The sequence below is a fragment of the Miniopterus schreibersii genome (assembly GCF_964146895.1).
Source record: "Miniopterus schreibersii genome assembly, chromosome: 19".
Classification (NCBI taxonomy): domain Eukaryota; kingdom Metazoa; phylum Chordata; class Mammalia; order Chiroptera; family Miniopteridae; genus Miniopterus; species Miniopterus schreibersii.
In genome coordinates this window covers 13558623-13569826 of record NC_138119.1, presented here as the reverse complement: position 1 = coordinate 13569826, position 11204 = coordinate 13558623, and the positions used below count along the sequence as shown (strand labels likewise).

General features: G+C 55.2%; 1 protein-coding gene across 2 annotated transcripts; it reads left to right on the top strand.

Annotated features, from left to right (window-relative positions):
- The first annotated feature begins 610 nt into the window (after nt 1-610).
- THBS3 (thrombospondin 3) lies at nt 611-10708 on the top strand. Of its 2 annotated transcripts, XM_081122374.1 has the most exons (23): nt 611-724; nt 1766-1972; nt 2543-2799; nt 2901-3003; nt 3813-3839; nt 4057-4139; nt 4224-4275; nt 4401-4549; nt 4922-5062; nt 5302-5379; nt 5756-5908; nt 6126-6236; nt 6327-6434; nt 6743-6902; nt 7202-7320; nt 7439-7491; nt 7779-7972; nt 8157-8335; nt 8445-8493; nt 8667-8863; nt 9093-9265; nt 10174-10313; nt 10401-10708. In XM_081122374.1, the coding sequence occupies exons 1-23, from the start codon at nt 646-648 to the stop codon at nt 10457-10459; spliced, it is 2871 nt and encodes a 956-aa protein (XP_080978500.1). In that variant the 5' UTR covers nt 611-645; the 3' UTR covers nt 10460-10708. The 2 variants fall into 2 exon arrangements, with proteins under 2 accessions (XP_080978500.1, XP_080978501.1); XM_081122375.1 differs by lacking the exon at nt 4057-4139 and having other exon boundaries at nt 4224-4268.
- The last annotated feature ends 496 nt before the right edge of the window (nt 10709-11204 follow it).

Here is an 11204-nt window from a genome sequence, read left to right as displayed (position 1 = left end):
TTCCCTCTTTCCTGATTTCTTCACTCCGACCTCACTGAACACTGTTTTAGACTTTTCCCTCCAGTTCCCATTGGACGCTTCCAGGTTTTCCTAGGAGTGAGGGAAAATGGAGGTACAGGCACATGTCAGGGGACCCTCACCCTAATAAAGAGCACTTGCGTGTTAGAGCAGCACACTTCATGCCCTGTGGGCATCCCCTGGGCACTAGAGCGAGCTCGTTTCCACCACTCCCTTGGCTTCCTTTTATGCCAGCTGTGGAATAATGCCCACTGTGGGGTACTGTTCTGCCAGGGGTTTCTGCCTTCCCCAACTGTGACTTCCAGAAAACAGTAGCATTTGGTAGTGGCCCCCAACGAGGAGATGCCAGGAGAGAGGGAAGCAGCAAGCAGGATGAGAGGACCATTAAGGAGAGGAGGCAGTAGGCAGGGAGGCCTCCAGGGCTCTTCCCCAGTGCCCCGGTTTCTGGAGCTGGGGATGCCTCCAGGGTGATTGGCAGCTCTTTGTTTCAGCCCCCCCTTCACCCTCCTGCTGCCCCCCCTTCAACTCCCCCTTCCAGTCCCCCCGCCCCCCCGCCGCGCTCTCCCCGCCTAGCCTTTTCCCCTCCCAGCCGCCTGCCTGCCAGGGATAGTGAGCCGGCTGAGCGGCATGGAGACACAGGAACTTCGGGGGGCCCTGGCTCTTCTCCTCCTTTGCACTTTTGCATCTGCCAGTCAGGACCTGCAGGGTAAGCCTGTCTCCATCCTCTTCCATTTTCTGCCCCTCCCCATTTGCCCTCAGCTTAGTATCAGGGAACATGTGGGCAAGGGGAGAAGGGGAGAGTCCTGAAATTGAGCCAGAGTGAAGAAACGGTGTATTTTGGCTCTATGGGAAGGAGTGAACACCAGAAGGTGGTAGGTGAGTGGGAACTGGCCAGAGTCAGCATGAGGCCAGGGCAGAGGACTCAGGAGCAAGATGCTAGGGCTGCCTGGCTGGGTCAGTGTCTGAGCATCCCCAGGCACCCCAAAATCTGGGAGAGCAGCGTGAAGGTGGGTGCACTGTATAGTCCCCTCAGCCTCTTCGTCCCCTAGGCTGCTGGTTGCCCAAGGACAGGGTGGGGGTTGGGACCGAGAGGTCTGGGCTCTCCCGGAGGTCTGGTGGTGGGATGGGCCTGTGGGTATGGGAGAGGTAGTTGAAGCAGATGACACAGGCACAGATTCTTTACTGGCTGGAAGGGAAACCACAGATTGGCCAGAACAGGGAGGCAAAGGAGCTGGGTCCTACATTCCCGAGGGAGAGAGCCAGACAGTGGGAGGGTTGGAGCCCTCAGTGGGCAGCTGTTCTCATCCAGAATGAGTGTGCTGAGCCCCTAGGATGGGAGGAGGGGCATTAGGGTGTAGAATGAGCCAAAGCCAGCAGTGTAAGAGAAACTGCCTTCCAATTTTTGTGCTGTGGGCACCAGGTGCTACTCCTGCCTGGAATCAGCAGTGACTCCCTTGCGCCACCTGGTGGGCACATCTCAAGTTTGTGGGGCACTGTTTCTGTGTTTTCAAATGAGCCTCAGGCCTGTGGATTCCCAGAGGCTGACAGTAGGCAGTGCTGAGGGGAAGAAAGGCATAATACCTATCCTCTGATAGCAGCAAGGGTTGCATTTTGAGGTGGATTAACACTATCTGGTGGGGAGGTGGACGGAGTGATGAAAGATGCCCCACCCCTGAGGGCTCAGGGACATGGGCAGGCCTTAGCATCTAACACCATTCTCTGACCTTGATAATTCCTGCCTGGCCAGTGATTGACCTGCTGACTGTGGGCGAGTCCCGGCAGATGGTAGCTGTGGCAGAGAAGCTCCGGACAGCTCTGCTCACTGCTGGGGACATCTACCTCTTATCCACCTTCCGCCTGCCTCCTAAGCAGGGTGGTGTCCTCTTTGGCCTCTACTCTCGCCAAGACAACACACGATGGCTGGAGGCCTCTGTTGTGGGCAAGATAAACAAAGGTGACTGGTGGGCATCTCCTTTCCTGCAGCAGTGACCCCCTTGAGCACTCTCCCTTATCCCCACTCCCACATCCCTCTTAATTTTCCTTGGGTTCCACTGGGGACCATGGACCTATCAGGCTGTGCCCAGGCACCAGGACCACCTGGTATGGGGTGCTTAGAAGGTACCTCAGAAGACCAGGTACCCAAACAATAGGGTGAGGCCTGGTATTTGTAGGGATAGAATATTGTACTTGGGTTGCCTGTGGGGAGGGGGAAGGTATGACACTGTGCCCCAGCAGGGGTATAGAGAGGTCCTTCACATCCTTGGGACAGTTCAGTGGGTATAGAGCCAGCTGCCACCTCGCAGGGGATAGAGTGATGTGATGCCACTGATGACTAAGAAACCCCTAGTCTTTGAACCAATTTAAAAAACATATATTGTGTACCCATTACATGCAAGGTGTTGAGAGATACATAGCTAAGTAAGAGTAGCCCTAGAGATGTGGCATCCAGAAGAGTTGATCCAAGGCTCAACTGGGAGACAGGGGATGGGGGACAGTGCCCATACTGACCTCCCCTCCTGGGCAGTGCTGGTGCGGTACCAGCGGGAGGATGGCAAAGTCCATGCAGTGAACCTACAGCAAGCAGGCCTGGCTGACGGGCGCACACACACGGCTCTCCTGCGACTTCGAGGCCCATCCCTCCCCAGCCCTGCTCTGCAGCTCTATGTGGACTGTAAACTGGGTGATCAGCATGCTGGTCTTCCGGCATTGGCCCCCATTCCTCCAGCGGAGGTCAATGGGCTGGAGATTAGGACTGGACAAAAGGCTTATTTGAGGATGCAGGTGAGCAGGAAGGGAGGACACTGGAGTTTCTGTGGAAACAGTTTGTACCAGTGTGAGGAGTTGGTAGGTCCTCCCACCCTATTCTGCTCCTATCCTTCCAGGGCTTCGTGGAATCTATGAAAATGATTCTAGGCGGGTCCATGGCCCGGGTTGGAGCCCTGAGTGAGTGTCCATTCCAGGGCGACGAGTCCATCCACACTGCAGGTAACAGAGACTTCCATTAGCTGACATCCTGGACCCCAGATCACATTCTGTGGTCTTTGGTGACTCACATCCTTTTGACCTCCCGCTAACACTCATTCCTTTGGTTCACCTATTCCTGGGGCTCTGACCCTGTTACCCCAAATCTCCACCTCTGACTCTGATCTCCAAACAATAAAGCCATCTCAAAAGGTGTGGGCCAAAAAATCTCCCTGTTCAGGTCATCCTGCCTACCAGGGTAGCCAGAAAAATAAAGCGATCCAAGAGAAGAACAGAACTCTGAAGAACTCTGGAGTGAGGATGTTAACTACTTGGTCTTGGTTTTGACTGAAATAAGGGTCTTGAGTCTTTTTTAGCTCCCATTGGTGACTGTCACATACCAGAAGTTTCTCTGAGCATTGACCATCTGCCTGTCTCTGACAGGGATGTTCAGAGGCTCTTACCTAAATAAAACACCCACTTCTTCCACATATTTCAAAGAAAGCGCTCTTGAGGTAGATAGAAGCTTGGGAGGGAGGAAATGGAATGTATTGTAGCCCCGCTTTGGGTTTCCTCACTCGGATCCCTTCTGCCGCTACCATGCCTGGGAATCAGAGGGATTTGGGTTCTGAGGCAACTCCCTTAGAGGGTCTCTCACCCTGTGGAAAGAGCTCGTGTTGCTTGCCTGTCACTCTGACCACCTACCATCCAATACCCCATATCTTTATTCCGAGGCTCCAGCCTTTGTTTCCATCAGTCTCTTCCTTCTTCCTCTTCACCAGCCAGGCCCCTCTTCACAGCTTTACCCTTTTATTGTGTTTTCTTCTCTCTAGTGGCCAATGCACTCCACTCCATCCTAGGTGAGTAGGCCACGGTGAGGTGGAAGGGGCATGAGGGTGGGGAGGGGGTCCCAGGCTTTGGCAGCTGCCTGAGACTAAGTCCTCTTCAGCTAGGAATAGGGTGGAGTTTAAAGGTGGGGGTGGGTGGGTAGCAGTGGCAGGAACTGGCTTATTACCCAAAGAGGGGCCAGGGCTGGTGTCCTAGGTCTGAGCCTCTCTGCTCCCTGGGCCCTGACAGGGGAGCAAACCAAGGCACTGGTCACCCAACTCACCCTCTTCAACCAGATCCTGGTGGAGCTGCGGGATGATATCCGAGACCAGGTTGGAGTGGGTCAACAAGGGAGTAGACTCGGGTGGGATGGCAAATGCTGAGAGCTGACTCCTCCCCATCCTTATATCTACCAGGTGAAGGAAATGTCCCTGATCCGAAACACCATCATGGAGTGTCAGGTGTGCGGTGAGTGGGAGAGCAGGGGAGGGCTCCAGGTGGAATCACTATGCTTCCTACCCCATGGGTTAGGCCTTCAGTTCCGGTGATTTGAATGGTGACCTCTTGGTGGCTCTCACTGTGCCCTTCCCCAGGCTTCCATGAGCAACGTTCCCACTGCAGCCCCAACCCCTGCTTCCGAGGCGTGGACTGCATGGAAGTGTACGAGTACCCTGGCTACCGCTGTGGACCCTGCCCCCCTGGCCTGCAGGGAAATGGCACTCACTGCACTGACATCAATGAGGTGGGGAAGGGCAGATCTGGTAGGGCACAGAAAGCTGGGGGGAGGTAGTTAGGAGAGGCCTAAGAAGGTGGGGTAAATGTTGGTCTGAAACAGAGGAACCTAGGGTTTAGGAGAGGTTGGAGACAAGAAGTGTGAGAAGGGAGGGAGACCAAAGGCCTGAGGCAAAGACTGAAGCACTACATAGGGAAGGTGTTGGGGGAGTGGCAGGGGCATTTTGAGATGGCTATTCAGCAGGGAACCCAGAGGGAGGCTGGAGTTGGGGCTCAGAGCACAGGGATGTTGGGTGGGAAGGGCTGCAAATGGGATACCAGGACCAGTGGTCCTAGGATCATAGGCAGGGGCCTGACTTCTTCCTTCTCATCTGGTCCCCAGTGTGCTCACGCTGACCCTTGTTTCCCGGGCTCAAGCTGCATCAATACTATGCCTGGCTTCCACTGTGAGGCCTGTCCTCAAGGCTACAAAGGCACACGGGTGTCTGGTGTGGGCATCGACTATGCCCGAGCCAGTAAACAGGTCAGGTTGGGTAGAGTGTGTGGACGAGAGCTTGGCCTTGCAGGGGCCAGCGGTTTCTGGGTTGGCCTTGGGGTCCTTGTGATAAATAGGATGAGGCTGCTGACTCATCTGCTGGCTTTGCATTGGTTTTGGGTCTGGGCTTCATGTCAATGTTCACAGATAAGGCCACACCAGTGCCCTCTCCTGTATCTGAGGAGACCTGCCACGGGTCTGGTTCTACCCAAAGTCTGCCCCTTCAGGTCTGCAGCGATGTTGATGAATGCAGTGATGGGAGCAATGGTGGCTGTGACCCAAACTCCATCTGCACCAACACAGTGGTGAGCTGAATACCCTGAGTGTGTCTGGGGTGGTGGGAATGGGCAACCCCCTCTTCAAACTTCCTGCTTCCCCTCTTCTTTCCCCAGGGCACTACACATAGTAGGTGTTTCATATGGACCTGGTTTGGAATTCTGGTTTTGCCCCTTACTAGCTGTGATCTGTAGCAAGCTGTTTAGCTTTTCTGAGCTTCACATTCCTGCTTGAAAAATAGGACTACTATCTACTTAGAAAAGTTTTCAGTAGAACCTGAAAGAGATAATTGATAGACCTGACATATAGCTGAATGCCCATCCTATATCCCTCAGGTGGGATGGTACTTGTCCTGGGTGCTTGCTAGGCTCGCCCACCTTCCTGAGACAGTTTCCCTACTCTTAGGGCTCTTTCAAGTGTGGTCCCTGTCGCCTGGGCTTCCTGGGCAACCAAAGCCAGGGTTGCCTCCCAGCTCGGACTTGCCACAGCCCAGCCCACAGCCCCTGCCATGTCCATGCGCACTGCCTGTTTGAACGCAATGGTGCAGTGTCCTGCTCGGTGAGCTAGGCCTGGGGCTTGGAAGGAAAAGGGAGGATCTGGGGATGGAGAAGGGCTAGTGAACATGTTTAGGGATTGGGATGACGGTCTTCATGGGAAAGGGAAATTGGCCTGGGCCCAGGAACTGGGTGATGAGAATAGACCTTGAAGCAGGGAAAAGGGTGGAGTGGGGGGAGCCAGCCCCGACTGCTAACTCCCACCCTTTGTGTTGCCCCAGTGTAATGTGGGCTGGGCCGGGAACGGGAACGTGTGTGGGCCTGACACAGACATCGATGGCTACCCGGATCAGGCGCTGCCCTGCATGGACAACAACAAGCACTGCAAGCAGGTGCGGCTGCAGGTGGGCGCATGAGCAGGGTGGGGCCCCATGCTGGGGCAGGCCAGAACTCAGCCATCCATCTCCTCCCCTGACCTTCAGGACAACTGCCTTTTGACACCTAACTCTGGGCAGGAAGATGCTGATAATGATGGTGTGGGGGACCAGTGTGATGATGATGCTGATGGGGACGGGATCAAGAACGTTGAGGTGGCTCCCACACATCGTGCTCCTAGCTCCTGTGCTTTCCTCCCTGTCTCTGTTGCCTGCTCCCATAACCCTGCTCCCCCTACCTCTGGCCCCTGGCAGCTCTACAGTAACGGCTCCAGTACTATAAACTAGGGAGGAATCAGCCTGGTGCGTAGGACAAGGTGGACTACCTGGAGGTTGGGTGGGTGGGAGTGCGCCAAGCAGGTGGACCATCACAGAATTGGTGATCGTAGACAACGTAAGGGACAAGGTGGGTGCTAGACAGCCAGTGGTTTGAGGGAGGCCTGACTCTTTCCCTCCCACCCCAGGACAACTGCCGGCTGTTCCCCAACAAGGACCAGCAAAACTCAGATACAGATTCATTTGGTGACGCCTGTGACAACTGCCCCAACGTGCCCAATAATGACCAGAAGGACACAGATGGAAATGGGGAAGGGGATGCCTGTGACAACGACGTGGATGGGGATGGTGCAGGCCTGGGCTGAGGGGGTGGGAGACCTATAAGACTTTGGATACAGTGGGAATGAAACAGAGAGGCTCGGAAGTCTGAGAATTGGGGAGGGTGCTCTTATAGAAGTCAGCCTGGGTGAGAGATTCCCGGTGGCATGTGTCAATGAGAATGTAAGGAAGGGAGAGAGCAGGCAAAAGGGTGAGACAACGTACAGGTGGATTTCCTGAATAGCTATCCTCTGGATGGGAGAGAAAGCTCAGGGCCTTCACCAGCCTTGGAGAGAGTGTGACAACCTTTTCCTATCCCCCTGTTCTAGGCATCCCCAATGGACTGGACAATTGCCCTAAAGTCCCCAACCCCCTACAGACAGACAGGGATGAGGATGGGGTGGGAGATGCTTGTGACAGCTGCCCTGAGATGAGTAATCCTACCCAGGTACAGGGGAATGGAGAAGGCGGGGAGGGGCGGGGGAACTGATGCGTGCCAGAAAGTGGTCAGGTCACCCTCTTCAATTATCAAGAGGAGATGCTGAGAACGGTTCCCTCTCTCTTAGACAGATGCAGACAGCGACCTGGTGGGGGATGTCTGTGACACCAATGAAGACAGGTAGGGCTTTGGCCAAGAGATAGAAGGTCTTACAGGGAATACTTCACTTTTCTCTGGTATATTCTCAATCCCCTCTAAGGTTTAGCCTTAATTCTCCACTACAGTTGAACAGGAAGTTATTCCCATAGTCTACCCTGTATTTCTACTGGTGGACCTTCACCTCATCTGACTGACTGTAAGGGGCCTGGTTGAATGGAGGGTATATCTCAGAGAGACTCCTAAGCAGGAGGCAAGGGAAGTATGTGGTACCTTCAGAACTTTTATTTGGTGCCTGCTCTTCTGGGCAGTGATGGAGATGGACATCAGGACACCAAGGACAACTGCCCACAGCTACCCAATAGTTCCCAGCTGGACTCAGACAATGACGGACTTGGAGATGAGTGTGATGGGGACGATGACAATGATGGTGTCCCAGATTATGTGCCTCCTGGTCCTGATAACTGTCGCCTGGTACCCAATCCCAATCAGAAGGATTCAGATGGTAAGGCTGGGTCCCAGAGGATTAGACTGGTATGGGCTATGCTCATGGAGAAGTGGCAGGCTTGCTGGGGCATTAGAAAGGGAAGGTGGGGAGAGAGGTCAGGAATGCAAGGCCCAAGAGGTGGTGGTGTTAGCTAGTGGCAGTGGCCAGGGCCTTCCTGAGTGCCTAGTCCCATTCTTCCCAGGCAATGGCATTGGTGATGTGTGTGAGGATGACTTTGACAATGATGCGGTGGTTGATCCCCTGGATGTGTGCCCTGAAAGTGCAGAGGTAACCCTCACGGATTTTCGGGCCTATCAGACCGTCGTCCTGGACCCTGAGGGGGATGCTCAAATTGACCCAAACTGGGTCGTGCTCAACCAGGTACTAGGGCAGTGGGCTGGGTGGGTGCTGTCAGACCAGACTCCCAGGCAGGGCCTAAGTAGGGTAGTGCACCTGGATCAGGTCTTTCTTCTTTATTGCCCATCACCAGGGCATGGAAATCGTTCAGACCATGAACAGTGACCCCGGCCTGGCAGTTGGTATGTGAGAGATATCTAATTCAATAATTTCCAAACAGGAATCTGACAGGGGCAGAGGGTAGGGGACAAGCTGGCCACACATACAGCAGGCATCCCTTCCTACCCCCACAGCACAATGGGCCACTAGTAGCTTTGCTGCCCTGACCTTGATCCCATATACCTACCCACCCCAGGATATACAGCTTTCAATGGTGTGGACTTTGAAGGCACCTTCCATGTGAACACAGTGACTGATGATGACTACGCAGGCTTCCTCTTCAGCTACCAGGACAGTGGCCGTTTCTACGTGGTCATGTGGAAGCAGACAGAGCAGACCTACTGGCAGGCCACACCTTTCCGGGCTGTTGCCCAGCCTGGGCTGCAGCTCAAGGTCCCACAGCTGCCCAGATTCCCCAATTCAGGACCCTTTCCCAAAATCTCTTCCCCTACCTAAATGGGAACCCTCTTACTCAGACGTTGGGTCTGGAGGTTGGCTCCCTGGGGCCCCAGAACATTCTCCTGACCACCTTGACTTCCTTTCCCACCTGTACTTACCAGCCTATTGTCTCCCCTCATTTGGGTCCTATGGTTGACCCAATGTCTTTGCCAATGCCCCTCAGGCAGTGACATCAGTGTCTGGCCCAGGTGAGCACCTCCGGAATGCCCTATGGCATACTGGCCACACCCCTGATCAGGTACGACTGCTGTGGACTGACCCACGAAATGTGGGCTGGCGTGACAAGACCTCCTACCGCTGGCAGCTGCTGCACCGGCCTCAAGTTGGCTACATTCGGTGAGGGGAGGGGCTGAGCCCTCCTGAGGGACCCCAGGCCCAGCCTTTCCTTCCCCTTTAGCTGAGACTCACCAGTGACCCCTGTACTCAGTGCCTTGGTGCCATGGACCCAGATTGGGACCACTTCTCTCCATCTCCTCTCTCATCACAGACACGCCGCCTCAGCCCTGCTTTCCTCCTAGCATCAGGCAGCTTGGGCTGGTGCTGAGGGCACATAGGCAATGTTGGGCAAGTTCTTCCTTTTCTGTGTTCCATTTTCCCCTCTGTACAACAAGGGCATCTCTGGGAGCCTCCAAAGCCCAGGCCAGTCTGTGGAGAGGCACATCACATCCAGCCCCTTCACTGGTACAGCCCTGTACCTGCCTCCTCAAGGTGTCTGACCTGGAAGGAACCATCATTTACAGAAGTGCAAACCAAGCCCGACTTCACAGCTCTTTGCAGCAGAGCTGAGGCCTTTCAGTTTAGCACTTTGTCCACAACTTTGCATTTCCTAGTTGATGGGGATCACAGGGAAGGGAGGGAAAATGGCTAAGAGCCCAGAGTCCAGGCACTTGGGTTGGTTCCCCTTTAAGGTGCCTGGGGCTGTGGGGCGCCAGGGCAGGGGATAAGGGAGGGGTGGACAAGAGCCTGGGAAGCGGGTGACTTCACCCCCCAGCCCATTGTGTTCATCGCCATGGCAACCCAATCCTTGCTTGGAATGCGGCTGGTGCTTTGAGATGCAAAGGGGGCTGGACAAAGAGCCAGGGGCCCCAGGCCTGAGAAAAGCACCCCCTTCCCTCCCCTTTCCTTCCTTCTGTGCTCTCTTGGGCCTGGTGAGCTAAGGGGGGTTGGGGATGAGCAGGGCCCTGGCATAGTGGCACAGTGCCCAGTGGTACCCTGGCACCAATGGAAACCCCTATCCTGGACAGAGTGAAGCTCTATGAGGGTCCCCAGCTAGTGGCGGATTCTGGGGTGATCATTGACACATCCATGCGAGGGGGGCGTCTTGGTGTATTCTGCTTCTCCCAAGAAAACATCATTTGGTCCAATCTCCAGTACCGGTGCAATGGTGAGGCTCTATACCCAGGTCAGCCTGACCTCTCATGCCCTCGTGGGAAAGTCACATCTTTGACTTTAATCGTTTCTCCTTCCTCAGACACAGTTCCCGAGGACTTTGAGCCATTCCGGAGGCAGCTGCTCCTGGGAAGAGTGTGAAGAGGTGGCTACCAGATCAAAATCCTGATTTTAGACCCTTTGGCCTTGAGGTCCATCCTGGAGGCCCTGGGGTCTAATCTACAGCCCCTCAGCCAAACACACACCCTCCTCCGGGACCAACCAGTTCAGCCCCGGGGGCGTGGGGGTGGGTGGGTGACTGTTGAGATGGGAAGTTTTCAAGGGGCATTTCTCAGGCGCTAACCCCAGGAAAGATAATAGCATATTGCCATAAAGTTCCAGTTGTTTTCTAAGCCAGTGCAGTTGCTTATTTTAGGGACCTTTCCCGGGTAGTGTGGGAGCAAAAAGGAACCTGAAAAGGGCAAGGGAGAGGGCTGGCAGGATGGAAGTTAGAGATCTAGAGTAAGTTTGGCTGAGTTTGAGGCACGATGAGGTAGGTGCTGGATGAGGGTTAGGTGAAGGATGGGGGGGTGTTAGGTGAAGGCACGAGGTGCTGGTCGGAGGATGGTTCAAGTTCTCCCAGCCCCACTTACTCACGATGGCAGCAGCGACACTCCAGTCGATCTTAGATCAGCCGGGATCGAGAGCCAGGAGGGCTGGGGCTGCCCCGCTCGGGGTGAGCGGGGCGGGGGGCCGAGGGGGCCGGAGGCCGGGACGAGTGCAATATTGGCGGGGGAAAGAACAACACTGCACCGCGTCCCGTCCCTCCCGCCCGCCCGGGGCCCGGGATCCCGCTCCCCGCCGCTTGAAGCGGGACCAGCCCAAGGACCCGGAGCGCTCTGGGAAG